At 38.4% G+C, this 17,134-nt stretch overlaps 1 protein-coding gene across 2 annotated transcripts in view; it reads left to right on the top strand.

Annotated features, from left to right (window-relative positions):
* Positions 1-17,134, top strand: part of WAC (WW domain containing adaptor with coiled-coil) — a 59,673-nt gene that overhangs the window by 81 nt on the left and 42,458 nt on the right. Inside the window, exons 1-3 of one of the 2 annotated variants that reach the window (XM_065628242.1) lie at positions 8-577; positions 715-751; positions 2,172-2,367. In XM_065628242.1, the coding sequence (XP_065484314.1) occupies positions 537-577; positions 715-751; positions 2,172-2,367 (274 nt within the window). In that variant the 5' untranslated portion in view covers positions 8-536. Of the gene's footprint in view, positions 1-7; positions 578-714; positions 752-2,171; positions 2,368-17,134 lie in introns of those variants that run through there. The other variant, XM_065628243.1, reaches the window with a different exon arrangement.

The raw sequence follows: 17,134 nt of genomic DNA, 5'->3' as shown, positions 1-17,134 counted from the left end.
GCGTTACGGAACGAGCCGATGTTTGCCGAAGGGAGAGATTGAAGGGCGTTGGGCTCGGCGAAGGCTGCCGATGTTTCCCGAAGGCAGAGTCGCCCGAGAGCAAAGGGGACAGAGGGGACGGAGCATGTCGGAAAGAGCCGAAAAGAGCCGACGTTAACCGAGCGCGGCGTCGCCCGAGTTTCCCGGATGTAGTTGGAGGAGCGGCGGTGGCGGCGGGCGCAGCGGGGGGAGGAGGCGGCCGCGGCGGCAGCAGCAGCAGGAGCGGTGGCGACGTCCGTGCTCCCGGAGTGTCTCAGCGCGCGCGGGGCCGAGTTGCTGGCGTCTCCCCCCTCGCTGTGCGCGGAGGAGATGGGCCCGTGAGCGCTGCTCCCAGCCGAGCTGCCCGAGCCGCCTCCTCCCTCCCTTCCCCCCTCCCTGCCCCCGGTCGGCGGCGAGGCGGAGCGCTGCCTCCCCCTCCTCCCCCCTCGGCGCCTGTGGCCCGGCCGCGGCCGTCCCCTCCTCGTCCCCTCACACTCACACACACAGGCCGGGCATTGATGGTAATGTATGCGAGGAAACAGCAGAGACTCAGTGATGGGTAAATCCCTTCCTCCTCCTCTGCCCCCTGGCCCCGCGGGGTCTCCCCCTCCCCTCCGCCATGTTTGGGCCCCCTTCCCCGGCGGCCGGTAACGGTTGTTCGCTAACGTCTGTCTCTCTCTCTCGCTTTCTCTTTAGCTGTCACGACCGCAGGGGGGACTCGCAGCCCTACCAGGTACCTTGAGCGCCGGCCGCTAGGCCCAGGAGGAGGAGCAGGGGAGGAGAAGGGGGGGGGGGGAGCTGGGGAGCTACTCCAGCGGAGGCTTCGGCGGCCGCCGCAGGCCGCGGTGCCACAGACGCCTCGGTCCCGTCCCTCGGCGCCGTTTCGGGCCCGGGGAGGACGGACGTGGGGGCGGCAGCGGCCGCGCGCGGGCGGAACGGGGCTCCGGCGCTCTGCTGAGGCCCGCGGGGCCGGGGCCAGGAGGAGAGGCCTAGTGCGACCCTGGGAGGGCTTGGGCCTAGGAGTTGGGGAGGGGACGGTGCGACGGGCGGGAGAGCGAGCCGGGGTCACTTGCAGTGGAGTGGAGACCCAGGGGGAGGTGAGTGTTTTCCTTTTAAAAACAAAAGGCATCTTGTTCTTCCTCCACTCCCCTCCCCAAGTCCTTTCTTCTCCCCAAAACTGCTGCTGTGGACTGTAACCTGAGCAGAGCATGGTTTTAGACCCTGGATAACTGGGGTTGCCAGTAAGTCTTAATTTCTGCAGTTGCCAGCTGCTAGGCATATTCAGAAACCATCAAACCCTTAAGCTGCTGACAATAATTTCAATTTCTGTAAGTTGGATACTATATTCCTCTGCCGTGTCTACTGAAAAAAACGCAGTTCTTGGGGTGTGAATCTGGGGAATGTCTTATTGTGATATTGCTCTCCTTAGGGCACAGAATTGAATTGGTTTATTACATTTCTGTGTATTTGTATGACTGTGAGGTGTAATCTGACAGTCCAAGCCAGCTGTCAGTGACTGTTCGTGTAAATGTAAACACTTGCCACTGCAAAATCAAGCAGGTCAAAGTGAGGCAGAACATGTAGTTTTTGGTAAATACTTCAAAATGAATCCTCACATTATGTGTTTTGGGCCTCCAGAATTCTAGGGCTTTTAACTACATCTGCCACAGGATTGCTAGTACTGAAAAACACTGCAGTAGTTCAAGGTAGTGGTGAAACTGAGTGGCCTTGGCTACAGTATGGAGGACATATTCAAAGTTTGCACTGATTCAGTGTAACTTTCTGTGTATATTCCTCATACGAAGTGGAGATTTGTGCTTCTCCCAAAAGTGCAGAAGTACTGCAGCCCATTTACTGCTGAAAGTGTGTAGTCCATCAGTGAAAAGATAAAGTAGGCTTATCTTAACAGCACGTGCTATGTTGGATGTGATAATGGGAGAAAATAGTTTGAGTTATAATTACAGAACTTGTTGCTTTAATGTAGGTAATGAAAATTAGAAAGACTAATGCCGATTGTTTAAATGGGAAATGAAAATTAATTAACTTTACGAAGTGTTTTGGAAAGAGATCTAAAATTTAGAAATAACATTTTAACGTCAGTTCTCTAACTTCATACCTGATATAAATGCTTGTTCTCTTGTGATCTGTTACAGGCTCTTAAGTACTCATCCAAGAGTCACCCCGGTGGTGGTGATCACCGTCATGACAAGATGCGAGACACCACAGATCCTTCACCACCAAATAAAATGTTGCGGCGCTCTGATAGTCCTGAAAACAAGTATGGTGACAACACAGGGCACAGTAAAGCAAAAAGTGTCCATGCTCACAGAGTTAGAGAGAGGGATGGTGGTGAGTTATCTTTAATTAACCTTTATTTAAGCAATTTCTCACAAATATTAAAATTCAGCCATTATCGCTCAGGTGATGAGTGTTACACTAAATGTGCCTGGTACTGTGCTTGGAGGACTGCAGTGTAACCAATGTGCAAGTTTAATTGGAAGCAATCATTTAGATGTTTTAATACCTATCAATTTTCTTATTTTTACAGGTATGGTAGTTTTTCTAATAACCACAAAGATTAAATGAATGTCTGGGGTTGTTTTTTTTTCTTTAGACTGGTATGCCTGACTTACTCTGTTTCAGAGACTTTAAAAAATAACTTTATGTATTATGGTGCTATATTGTGCAGTTGCCGGCTTCATAGACTAAACCCCATGAGAAATGGAGAAAAAACTTCTTCATATTTACCTGCTGTGTAGAACTCCTAACAATCAGAAGAGGATAATCAAAGATGGCACTTACTAGAGCCTTTTTGACAGGAGCTTAGAGAGCAATGTTCACAGTCAAGTCAGCCTCCTGTGTTTTTACAGGATATTGTAGACAGTAGTGGTATCCCAAATATTTTTAAACTGATGTTGTTTTCTATCCCTGCTTCCTAGAAAAAGAAAGGAGTAGGGTTTTCCATTTAATAAAAGATGTAACAGTTGCAGTTGAGAAAATCCTGGTTACTGCCTGAATTTGGAAGCATATTTTCTGTTTTCTAATGACTGCATTTTGTCTGTATCGAGTTATAAAGTGGTATTGGAGAATGTAGAGCTTTAAATCAGTGCTCCTCTGTTCTATATAAAGTTCACAACTTGTGGTGTACAGATGTATTTATTGTGGCACTGTTGTTACATGTTAGAATCGTTAAAATATCTGTAAGTACCTGTTAGGAAATACTAGTTCCACACCACAATTGTGTTTGTGGTACCTGAGTATTCTTACAATTCCTATTTATTTTTCCTCCTTTGGATTAATGCAGAGGCTCTGAAGACCACTGATAATGTGATAATATTGTGTAGAAGGATTATAAAAACAAGCATCTTTTGTTAGTACACTGTTTTTATTATATCCGATTGTACTTGAAAGTATAGGAATCTCAAAATTAAATGCACTTGCAAAGCCAGTAGGCTGCTATTCCGTGCTATGTTTTAGGACACAGAGGTGTCCTCTCTTATTTCCTGTTCACCTGTCCAAAGATACTTGTCCTACATACTCTTGCAATTCTGCTTAGTTTCGCTACAATCAGTAATTCTTTCTGCTTCAGTGGAGCTACATTTAGTGAAGTTATGCATATATGAAAACATCTGGAGGTTGATGCTCTTTATGGGGAGAGTATTTGCTTTTTTGTGTGTTGAAATTGTTTTTAAGATAGGAAGGACATTGTGAAGTTCACACTGAGTCCAGCTGGATTTAATAGTTGGTGAATGACCTGAAGCATGGATGTATACGCTAATGATGAAGGAAAAGTAATTATCTGCGGTATTGTAAGTACAGGGAACATTATCCTGCTGTACTTTCTCCTTCCCCAGGCTGTTAACACAGTGGAAAATTTCCTTTATTCTGATCTGAAAGTGGTCCTTTATACATCACATGTTATTAGACTGGAAGAAGGAAGTGATCTTAAACAGTCTGAGGGAAATTACTAATTTTAAAAGATACACATGTACTATTTAATGGAAATACGAAGTGATTTTTTTATTGTTAGTAAGATTAGTTTGGCCCCAGTTTGAGCTTTTTCAGATATATTCAAAACAACTACAGTTGTGTTAAATCTTGTTTATTGTATGTAGTAAACGAAAGCTGAGGGGATGTGAGCAGGAGGATATCAGCTTTGTTTTCCAAAGTAATGATGTGCAAGTTTGAGCTCATTGCGTCTTATTTTCTGTGTCCCACTGTGATTTACTCAATCTTTCTGTCAGTATGAATTGAAGGTAGGTGTTATGCTTTGGTATAGGTGAAACTCTGTGGTATTATGGATATTGGCATATTGCTAATATGCAAAAGACATAATCTAATAATCTGCCATGTTTGCTGTTGAATTACACTGAGGTACTGTTATTGATACAGTATTCCCTTAGTTTTGCAATTACAGACATACAGTAGGAAAAAAAAAAGCTAAAACTTTCATTGAAGTTCTTGACTTGAAAATTATTAATTTGCTGTGCTACTGTAGTTTTCTGGCTTGTTTTCTTTTTACACTCCTCTGAGGGAAAAAAAGTTTTGGTTTTTTTAATTGCTGTGCATTTCATTATTGTAAAACCAGTGATGCTTGATTTGGAACTACTACAAAGGTGTTATTGCCTTTCCGTGATTTAGCTGAACTTAACAAAACAAACCTAATTGAAAAATCTCCATTATTTATTTCCCCAAACTGCATTAAAGTTCCAAACAAACAATCTCTTTTTCTCTTATCCCTTAGAAAATAAAATAGAACAAAAATCTGGATTATTACAGCTGAATGTAAAGCCGAATTAACCTAATCTCTCCCTTTCGAGTCGATGTTTAAGAAGTCACTCCTTTACATCTATTGGTGATACTTGCTCTGAAGTGAAACAGGAAGATTCAGTGGTGTAGCATGCTGATACTTGGGACTCATTTAGTCATGACACTTTTTTTTTTTGTGGTAAAGGCAACTGGCTGTCAGTTAAAGAGTCAAGTGTACATGTATGAAATGTAGGAGCTATAATTAAATTGATTGAAAATTAGTAACTCAAAAATTGGTAGAACATCCCCCTATGAATACTTTTGGTACCTGTATAAAGGGATTTGTTGTTACAGCTTATTTTTGTATTATTCATGGCAGAATCTTTTGTGTTTGTAGAACTGTAATCCATGGTAAGAAGTACAATTGCTTTCAATTAAGGTTTTAAAACGTGTGTTATGGGTAAGCCCTCCAAACTGATACAGTGCAAACAAAGCCTTTTCCAAAGTTGCTTACTGCATCGTTTCTGTGGAAATAGACTACATACAGAGATGACTGTTTCTCTGAAGAAGTACTTTACCTTGGACTAGATGTGGTAGAGTACTTTAAAGTTTTTGTCACATCCCTGGTTTCCAGAGTACCTGTACATGCAGCATATCAAAAAACAGCAGTAATTGTGTTCTTGCTTTCAGGTCCTTGTGCATGCAGACGTTGTCTCTGTATGCAAGTGTTTAAAACATAATGAACAGCTACCCCCCTCAGTGCATCTCTTGTTTCTAGGTCAGCTGCTAAAGGCAAGTGTGCAGTTGGAAAAGATGAGGGGGTCTTATGAGACTAACTGAAGTGTGAAGTTCCTTGACAGTAACAAATAGGGACTTCAAGCTAGCACTGTTTAGAGGAAATAGAACTAGGAAGGGCATTGTAGATGTGGAAAATTGTTTCCATTAAAGTAAAAAGGAAAGTACAAAGGTTTGGTGGATCTTGTGCTTGAGGATGGACAGACTGAGAGTGTAGATGATCCTTGTAGGTCTTTTTAAATGCATAAATTGGGTGATATTGGTTTACAGGAAAGAAAACAAAGGGATCGGATAAGTACAGTACCTTTGGGAATGCTGTAAAGGACATAGATGTACAGGGGAGATGGACTAGATGACCTTTGAAGGTCCCTTCCAACCCCGATTATTCTATGATTTTATTTAGGAGTTAAAATTACAAGATGCAACTCTTGGTAATAAAGAGAAAATGTTTCTTTCTACTTCAGTGTATGGGGCAGAATGACCAACTAAGATACGTAGTAGAACTTTGTGCAAGACAAGTTCAGTTAAGCCACATGTACTCAGAGTTGTTTCTTATTGTAAGATACTGAGTGTTTTGCTGTGTTTAAGAGACTGAAAATCTGTGTTTGCTTCTTGTAATGATGTTATTGAATTGCTTAAAATAACAAATGGAGAGCATTAATATACACAGCATGAAATCTTTTGCTGGATTGTGTGCTATGTAGGCTATTTTAATAAAATTTGGTTAGGACTTGTGATATTTAAATTCTAATATATAGCCGAACTTTTCTGAATATGTTTCTTTTGCATATTTTTTTAATTGGCAATTAAGCGTACTGTCAATGACCACTGTTACTAACTGTAATATGGTTCTAGGGATTCAAAAATCTTACTGCTATTAGAGACTGAATGGAATATTTCAAGTCACAGTTCCTAGTTTTATTGAGGTGGTGGTCGTGGCTTCTGTAATGAAGTATTGGCTCACTTTCTTTGCAGTGATCCCCAAAGGAGTTTGGAGTCCTCATAGCAAAAGGGATGGTGAACAGCCAGAAACGGAGAGCTGGTTTTTCTTTCCTGTCTTAGCAACCCTTGCAGTAGAGGAGGACAAGAGCTATAACTGTTGATTTAATGAGCAAAAATAAACGGGGCGTTAGGGCAGGTATAACAGAGTGGCAGCTGCCTGGGCGATACGCATTGGAAGGAGGAAATGGCAGGGTAGGTGGAAAGAGGGAAGGTGAGAACAATGAAGTATAACGAAGGGTCAAGGAAGAAGCTAGAACAGCTTTTGTCTATTTAGTAAGTATTAACTGCTGTTAATGTTAAAGTAATTATTCATTACTATGAAAACTGTTTCTTTACTGTAACTGTATGATCAAAGCTGGGATGAGGGAAGTCTTGTGATCACAGATGACAGTAGGTTCTCAATGAAGCCTGCTCTGAACATTCCCTCCACCATCCAAATGTAAAAGAGGTGATTTGCTCCTCTGATTGGTTGAAAATTGGCTGTTTGGATGGCTCTAAAGGAGGTGGGGGTTTAGTGGTTCATTTGTTTTTCAAGATAAATACAATTGCTTCCAGGACCACTCACCTCTTAGAAGCTTTTCTGTGGATTAACAAAAAAAAAGGATGAAAAAAGTAGATTTCTGTTGTTTTCTAATTTTGATAAAAGCTTTCTTTCAAGTCTTGCTGGTACTAGTACCTTCACTTGGTGGAAGGTGCAATTTTAAGTTGCCTTTAAAATTTTAGCAGTTTTAGATAAAAAGTAGCTTTTATGTTTATCGAGTATATTTCTGAAGTGAGTTTTTGCTGGATTGGCTGTTTAACTGTGGTTTTGTTGTTGGGTTTTTTTATTTGTTTGGGGTTTTTTTAGTTAGTCTGCTGTGAAGAATCTCTGATAGAGAAGAAATTACAAAGTATGTGATCATAGAGTCACAGTAAAGGATATAACTTGTGTAGGTACTTTTTTATTTTTGAGGTTTAGAATGTTAATGTTCAAAATCGCTTTTGAAAAGTAGCTGCAAAGCCTTTAAAAAAGCATAAGATTTAAGATATAAAACCCTAATTTTATATTATTGATATTAGGAAATAATTGTGATATTAATATGATGGTATTAAGTGCTAAGTCTTTATGCATTTAGGTGGGTGGAATGATTTGTGTTTCTTTTCATGAAGTTCAAGTACCTGGTGTAGGTTATGAGAGTAAAGATGCATTAATGTGAGACCTTATCCAAAGTGGAAGCTGCAGGGAATGGCAACAAGCAGTACTGTTCGTTTGTAACCTGTTGCTGCAGCCACTTCCAAAAATCTGTTGCTATTAGGACTTTGACAACTTCCAATTTCACTTATTATTCTTTCTTTCTTCTGTTTGCTAGTATATAAAATATATAAGGTTTTCCTCTGTGGTTGATCTGTTTACAGAAATATGTATCTTTAAGTGTTTTAAGAACTCATAAACTTAGTATTTGGATTGTAAGTGTAACATGTTTAAGTCAGTCTAATAGCTGGACCTGGTAAGCTTTTGTATGTAAGCTTATTTTATGTTTTGGAAAAGGGAAAATACTGTCTATGAACAAGATTTGTTAAATTTGCTTATATTTGGTACATAGCTAATCATGAGGGAATGATTTTTACTTAGCAGCATGCTTTCTTAATGCTTGTAGCCTCTGACTTGGCAGAAATGGAATGTAGAGCCTATTAAACTTGTATTTTTGGGTTGCTTTTCTGAAGGTGAAAAGAAGCAATGAAAACTGTTAGTTTCTGATGAGCTGCCTGCTACTAGGCCACAGTAAAGACAGCAATTTGTAAGTTATGTAGCCTTTTTTACTGAGATTACCCTGTATTTTCTAATGGCTCCCAATTGAAGTTTGTAGACTCATAGAACGGTTCGGGTTGGAAGGGATTTTAAAGACCATCTAGTTCCAAGCCCCCTGCTGTAGGCCAGGACACCTTCCACTAGACCAGGTTGCTCAAAGCCCCATCCAACTTGGCCTTGAACACTCCCAGAGATGGGGCATCCGCAGCTTCTCTGGGCAGCCTGTTCCAGGGCCTCACTGCCCTCATGGTGAAGAATTTCTTTCTTGTATCTCAGTATAAAGCCATTACCCCTTGTCCTATCCCTACATGCCCTTGTAAAAAGTCCCTCTCCAGCTTTCTTGTAGGTCCCCTTTAGGTACTGGAAGGTCTCCCCAGAGCCTTCTTGAGGCTTAACAACCCCAGCTCTCTCAGCCTGTCTTTACAGGAGAGGTGCTCCAGTCCTCTGATCATCTTTATGGCCTCATCTGGACTCAGTCCAACAGGTCCATATCCTTCTTATGTTCAGGGCCCCAGAGCTGGACACAGCACTCCAGGTGAGCTCTTACCGGAGCAGAGTAGAGGGGCAGAATCACGTCACTCGACCTGCTGGCCACACTTCTTTTGATGCAGCCCAGGATACGGTTGGCTTTCTGGGCTGCAGGCACACATTGTGGGATAATGTTCAGCTTCTTATCAGCCAACACCCTCAAGTCCTCCTCAGGGCTGCTCTCAATCCATTCTTAATCCAAGTTAGCTCCTCAACTACTGTTTGAGACACAGCTGCTTTCTGAGAAATATTGTTTATTGACAGTTTACATTTGTTTTCCCTGCAGTTTCTACCTATTCTATATAAAGTATTGAGTAAGCCAAGTGTCATTAAAACTATGCAGGACTTGGAAGAGAAAGCTCCACCTCTGTTTTGGCTGAGGGAAGAGATGATGTTATAGTTACTTTACTGTGGAAAATAGTAGGTTAATGGCACCCAACTTAGAGGGTTAACTACGTTTGTTTATTATGTCAGGCTTTTATACAATTTCATAGGCACTTCCAGGGAAAAACTTCTGAATGTACAGAGACATTGTTCCTTATATAGTTCTTCAGTAAGGAAAAAAAATGCACTGGCAATGAAAGGCGGTTCTCAATACTGGTGCTTCTAGGCTTTTGTTTTGTCAGTAGTTTGTTGTAGTGTACAAATGAGTCCTTTCTGGACTTAAATGTAGCACTTGAAAAGAGGGAAGCATTTATTTGTATTGAGTAAGATTGTTATCCTCCTAATGTTTTTCTCTTGAATTATGAAGCGGTCACCCAACTTAGTTGACTGCAAGTGTTTTGTAGCTTCAATCTTAGAAGATTCTGTTTCCTTTCTTGGAGACTTTCAACAGACTTCCTAGCTTTTAACAATAAAACTACCCCAGAAAAAAGCATGTAAGTTCACTAGCTGTTTCTTTACCCAAATAATCTATTGCTAGTAGTAAAAGAGTACTGTTTAGTTCTGGGCTTCTTTGGCTTGTTTTATGCATTTTGTGCAGGTTTGCTTTTTACTAGTGTGTTTTTCCATTTAAAAGCACTGGCCTAATCATACAGGGAATTAATGTCTAGTTTTTGACATGAACCTGTATCCTTTCACTACTTTTGCCTATTAAAAAACCACTAACAACTCTTGTGGCTTACCAAATTTTTGCTGAGTATTTTATCCATTTTCTGAATTCAGAGCTTTCTGCCTGCAGTTGTATGCACAGGGAGTGATTTTAGAATGATACCATAGGCTAAAATTTTTATTTATTGAAATTTTTGTTGGAAGTGTTTCTTTGTGAAACAGTATTTTGAAATTCATCTGTAATAAGTGGAAAGTCTGTGGTGATTAATATATAAGGACCAAATTGCATGAATTTCTGAAATGCAAGCTTCTAAAATAAATTGCTGATCCTGTACATTTTGGATACTTTTTAAATTATTCAAAAATGTCTTGAATCTGATTCTTATTTTCCTGCTGCAGGAAGATTTTCTTAGACCTTCAACAGCAAAACCAAAAAACAACAACAAAAAACCCCCAATAAAATAGCCTGGAATTCTCCTACATACACTTTTGCATCTCTCCTTTTCCTCTTGGGCAGTGTTTAATTTTTCTCCCTACTTTCAAGCTTGTGAAGTGCGATGCATGTTTGAAGGCACAAATTGTACTTACCTGCTGGCTAGAAGTAGACTCCTGGAGCAGTATTCAAGAATAACGTCCAGTTGGAAAGTCTGTCCTCCAAGTTACTGGAAAGGGAGATAAATTTTTGAGTAGATGACTGACAAGAGACCTCGCTGTTCACTCTTCATTTTTATCAAATGGGTTAAGAGATTTCTGGTAAGCTTTTGTGGCTTTGACTTATGTTTCCATGCATGCAGCAATGTTATACTGTGTTTGAAATTAATGGAAAGCAAGAGACCTAAAGACCTTTGATGAGGCCCCTTATTACTTTGGGATGACCATGCTGTTCCTTACTGTAACTGCTGTAATGAGAAGACTTGCAAAGGAACAGTATGTCAAAATTTATTGTTGTGACTTTTTCTGCCTCAATTTTGAAACCTAACTTACTATGTTTCTTTAGCAGAGGTATGATAAAAATGTTAGTATCCTGGTTTTGTCATCACTTAAAAAGAGAGCTGTAATGCAGTATTAAAGTGTTTCATGACAAGGGCAAGGCCGTCAGAAATACGAACAATTAGTTTCCAGAGTTAAAATCCTAGTGTGTGGGGGGCAGCAGGAGTCTTCAGGAGGTTTTTTTTCCATCTAAACTTTTGTTGTTAATTTTCTGACACATATCAACTAACTTCTCTGACCTGCTGTCTTGGGTAGACATGAAGTAGGCGATTCTTAGCTGCTGAGTAAAATATTTTGAGATCTTTAACTAAGAAATATTGTTTACATTGGGTGTTTTATAGATCAAAAACTGGTAACTAATAGATCCCCAAACCATAAAACTTCTGATCATCAAATGAGCTGATTTTTTTAAAAAAATTATTTTTAAATGTGCGTAGTTTTGCTCTTGGACCTAAGTAATAATGTTTTTTTATCTACGAGAAAGAAATCATAGGATCATTCATACACTATCAGTAATTTGAGACTGAAGGCAAGTAGTAAACACTACTACCGAGCCAGCTAGGTTATGTGAAAGCGAAAATGCGAATTGATCTACGGGAACATGTAGAAGTGGTGCACTGGGTAAGAAGTCACAGGAAGGAGATGACAGGATGGAGTGTGGGACTTTACAAAAAGTGGATACTGTGCAGAGCGATGACTCTTAAAACAGACATGAAACTCGTACACAATTAGGAGCATAAATATTGAGTGCAGTGTTAGAAAGGATATATGATCAGAGGAATATCAAGTAGGACTAGAGAGAATACATCTTAGCGCTAATGTGACAGCTACTGGAATACAGTCTCTGGTTTGATTCTCACAGTTTAGAGCAGATTTTCAGAGAAGAGGCAAGAAAATGACCACAATTGAAACTCATGCATTAGGAGAGGCTTAAAGAGTTCTTGGTATAGTTACAAAGAAAACATTAAGGGTTTATTTGATTAATAATTACAGGGAAAAGAAATGGCATGTGTACAAGTTCGTGAATAGAGCAAACAAAGATGCAACATCTAGTTAGTTTTACCTAAATATTCAGAAAATAGAGATTGGGCACAATTTTTAATGTTGTTAGTAACAATTGGAATGACTTATTGTGATGATTTTTGCAGTGCTGGCAGTTTTGAAGCGGGGTGATGTAAAAATAGTATTGTAAGGTTTGTTTCTTGCAGAAAGTTGAACTATTTGATCGGAGGTCCACTAATAGCTAAAACAGTAATGTGAATATTTCTAGTTTAAGTATTGTAGATCAGTGGACTTCAAATTAAAAGGGATTAAAAATTTTTAATTGACTTTGTAAGTAGCGTTTCTGTGATTATTTTTTCCCTCCCAAGTGGCTGATTTGGCTCATGGCATCTGAAGGTTATGAACCTGTGAGTATGTTTCATGTTCAATTGTAGGATGTTTGGTCATTGAGAATATGTTGTTTTGAGTGCTGTTGTGGGGTCAGGTGGGACTATGATGGATCTATTGGCAGTAGAATTCAGTATTTGCAGGTGCGTGCTACACTGGTACAGTTTTTAAGTTTTGTGTGCTTTATAAGCGCGTACTTTTTTTTTAGGAGCAGGTATCCTAAAATATCTTTGGGATCGAATATAGTCTAGATGATCAGATCTCTGAAATTTCTTAACATCTAAATTGTTCAGAATTTATCTGCAGTTCGGTACAGTCTATAGCAGATGTAGTATGTAGAATGTTTTTCTTCAAAGATGATTGCACACTTCCACTTCAATGCAGGCTTTTGATGTTTTTCACTGATGTATATATTTACCAGTTTGGATTTTAGTTAGTTGGCCATAACTGCACAGCTTCATCTAGTTCAACAGTATTTGAGTATCTCGAAATTGCTTTACTGTTTTACATTTGCGGAATCTGCATATGACATCAATTTCTTCTTAAATTTCTTCTTTGCCAGAAGAACTTGTTAAAGAAATGTTGACATGCTTGTCTTGCATGCTTTTTACAGTGATTTATAAGGCCTTTCCCTTTCTACCCTCACCACCTCCCAGCACACATATGATTTCAAAGTTAAATTTATTAATTTGAAAGTTGGAGAGTAATTGATAGCTTCTGTAGATAAAGATTTCTCTTTGGGATAGAGAAATGCTGCACTCATTAAACTCCCTGTGTGTAGATCATGTTTATGCAGGATAACGTGAAGTGAATGTAGAGAATAATTAAGCTAAAATTATCTTCTTTTTTTTCCTCCCCCAAAAGCATGGGTTTACATTTAAAAGCTGATTTAGATTTATCAAATTCTGTTGTTTCCATTTCCACATATTTTCTTCTTATTTATGGCTTTAATTTAAGTGTACTGAGAATTAAAACAGATTCAGAATCTATTTTCTTCTGAATTCTGATACAGAAGGTTTCACTCAACAAAAGTTGTTATTGTATCTCACAGAACTTCTTGAAGAGGTGTGTTATAAGCGGAAAGAACTTGTAATATTTATTAGATAAAGTGTTCCTTTAAATAGTCAACAGTCTTTGCCAGGACAGCTTTCAAATATATAAGATAATAAAGACAAGATGCAGAATGAAGTATCTGAATGAACCTTTAGTCATTTTTTTTTCCTTGCCTCCATTTGAAGTCTGCTGACCTATCTGGATATTTTTCTTGTAATTAATTGTGATCATAAAGGAAGCAGAGTGGCTAATTGGACATAGGACGAGGACTTGGCAGTGACATCTGGTTCCCTGCTATCCATTTTTCTGAGTCCTGTCCTTAGCTTTATCTTTGGCTATGAATGAGAGAAACAGATCTGGGCTTAGAGACTAAGATGGCTACAGTATGAGATGAGAAGCAGGATAAACAAGGTTACTTCTGCTTATATAAAGATTAAACTGGTTTTATTTAAATCTTAAATAAGCCAATATTGAATGGAAATCTGTCACGTATCCTTTTCGCAGTAATTTTGGTAAAATTTTGAAGAATAATAATGATAATAAAGCCTGAACATGGTTGAACTAGTACAGCTTCTTACTGAGGAGAAAATATAAAGGAATTTTAAAGAAATTTGTAGAATTACATTTTCCTATTTAAATATTTGTGATACTTGTTTTAAAAATGCAGAAAAAGCTGTATGTTGTGAAAATATTGTGTCATCTCGCATGTTTATATATTTGGTTAGAAAATGTTAGCTGAATGTGTTTGATCAGTTTGTACCTTCTCTGTTTTTAGGAGGCAATTATTGAAGGCATATGATTTTGTGGCTCAGGAAACTCCTACTATAAAATCAGTGTGGGTTGTGTGTTTGGGTTTGGTGGTTTGTTGTTGTTTTTCGCTTATTTTGTGGGTCTAGTTCATTGGATAACATGAAATTCCATCTTACCATTTTCTTACTTTTAGACAGTTGACATAGCTACTGAAAGCGTAAATGAAAGCGGCTCATCTGTGCCTTCTCAAAAACTCGAAACACTGCTGAGTTTATGTGGGGAAGAATAGAGCTTGGAGGCATTTCTCCTTTGATGTGTGTATAGTGCTCAGCTAATAGAAGTTCTCACCTAGTGGGTCCTGAAAGGGGAATGATGTTGAATCACTTCAATAAATTAAGCGGGAAAAAAATGTATTTAGCTGTGTCATCTTTGTATATGTTTTTTAATGCCAAATACCATGCATCTTGAATTTACTGCTATTTGCTGTTGTCTCTTAAGAGGGGACTTCAAAACTGACGCTGTTTGTACAGTTGTCTGAGGAGCTGCCTACCAGAGAAAATCTTGTGAAAAGGTGAACTGTGAACATGCACACTAATTTCTGCAGAAACAAAATGCAATCAGCTAATACTTAAAAATGTTTTTTAAAACACACTTTTTAGTAAAAACTCGAATAGTTTCTGGCCTGCTTTAGTGAAGTGAGAGCTTCAAATTTATTCTGTAGCTGTACCTAAAGATTTGAGAAGATTTCAGTGATTTGGGTTTCGACGGTAGTGCTCTTTAATCTGCTTATTCCAGAAATCTGAAGATCAGCATTTTTGTTAAAAGAAAACATAATTTGAAAAAAATATTCATACTAATGGGCATGTTACTCTTAGGCTTTACTAGATTCAAATGAAGTTATTATGTTGAATTGCCAGTATTGGCACTTTCTGATGGAAAAGATCTCAGCATAGTTAAACTTTTCAAAAAATCCCTCCTGGGGATTTGGGACATGGTATGTATATTGCTGTAAGAATTTAAATATCCATAGTAAGGTTTGGGGTTTTTTTTAAGCTTATTTTTTGGAAGAGGAACATTCTATATTTCACCATATTGTAGAAATCTGCTATATGTAGGCATGTTGGGCTTTCTGAAAATATTTTTGAAAAACTATTTATAGCTCCAACCCAGTTACACAGATTAGTTCCTCTACCTTGGTTTCCTAGATTTCTTAAGTATCACACTGGTTTATGTGCTCCAAAGCAACAGTCTTCCTCAGGGCTTTCCTAGGTAGATTGTTATTGAGTTTGTTAGAGTAACAGAGGTATAAATTACTTAAATCCATCAGCAGCAACAATGGGGAGAGGAAATTATGATCTGCCCTACTCATCTCATTTATTGTGGTTCAAAAATACCTATTCACTGCCACATGGAAAAAACCCAGAGAGTTTTTTTATTAAGGGATATAATTTTAAATAATGCACGTTGGTACATAAACTCTTCTGTACAAATTAGGTAATGTGCTTTACTTTTTTTTTTTTTTCCCTGCTGTGTTTATTTGACCATAATTATGTTCTTCTCGCTGACGATGTGTTCATGTCAGATGTCCACCTCAAATAACATCAGCAAGAGCTTGAATCTTTTCTAGTTAAGTAGTTGAGGAGTTTGTTTATTCAGATACCTGCTGCTGACAGGTTAACACAGACTTAATTTTCAAAACCGCTCATTTCTTTTGAAAGAATATTATTTCTACTTGAATATGAGAAATAATATGATCCTCTTCAAAGTCAAGTAGTGTAAAGTTCACCTCTTTTACTGGCAAAACACTGCCTACACTAATGATTGCAGTCTCTGTATAGTCCTTTTGCAAGTGTTTACGTAACTAGTTAAGTAAAATGAGGCACTTAGGCAACCAGGCAATTGTAAAATAGATTTTTGATTTGTAAATTTAACTTTAGCTTTTGTGGAGAGGCATATTTTCCTCCAGTAAGGAAATTCCAGGAAAGATCAGTTGAATTTTAAATATATATTTAAGAATTATTTAATGGGAAGAGGGAAGAATTGTCTTGTCACTTACTATGCTTTAGGTATTTGAAAACCCTATTGCACAATAGCTTTATTAAGCTGTGCTAAGCATCCAGCCTGAAACTAAAGCTGTGAATCCATCGAATTAAAATCACAAAGCTATATATATTGATTCTTAGGTGGATCCTTGCTTGCTGCCTCCCACCCCAAACCCCGGGCCAGCATTCTTTTTTTTTTAATGAAGAACTTCTATGAGGCAGATATTTATTTAACTTTTTTTTTTCCAGATGTAATTAGCATATCTTCTTTTCAAAATTGATTCTCAGATGAAAATTAAATAAGCATAACATTGAAATCCTTATACTTGTTGCATATCTTTAATAAATATGTTTTTGGTATAGCATGTCCTGAACTGAATGAGTAGTTTGTCTAAGCCTAATCATTTCACAAGTTTATCATGTAAAAGTTTATTGAGCAACTGCTGCTTCTAATATTAAATATTTTCAAGTTAGTGTGCTCATTTGTGATGGGTTACTACGAATTTCCTGGACATGGCTGTAGTCTTAGAAGAGAAGGAAAAATCTCTTCAACTGGCAAATATTAATAGCACTTAAGCAGTGATCTTGGAGTTTGGTCCTTGTCAGATATGGATGTTAAGTAATTGGAGGACAATTAAGGTGTTCTTGTGTTAGCCTACAAAATAAAAATAGAATAGAACTGAATGAGACAAAATTCTGCGTGCTTTTGGAGGCTAGTCAAATTTGATGTATCATGAGATATGAATTTGAGATAATGTGACAGTTAATATTTTTAAGACACATTTAAGAAGGGAGATACAGTGTTGCGTTGGTTTTTGGTTTTTGAGTTTTGGTTTTTTTTAGTAGGTTTAGTCATTGATTCTGCCACAGCCTTTTTATTAAGGATGTAAGTGTGCTAGTTATATCTGTGACTAACCTTTTTGCAGGATTGTAGTAGTGTTTTGTAATAGAGGCTTCTTTTTTTAATCTTTCATCAAGT

This window comes from Caloenas nicobarica, chromosome 2 (genome assembly GCF_036013445.1).
Source record: "Caloenas nicobarica isolate bCalNic1 chromosome 2, bCalNic1.hap1, whole genome shotgun sequence".
Lineage (NCBI taxonomy): Eukaryota > Metazoa > Chordata > Aves > Columbiformes > Columbidae > Caloenas > Caloenas nicobarica.
This window is presented reverse-complemented; position numbering and strand designations above follow the sequence as displayed.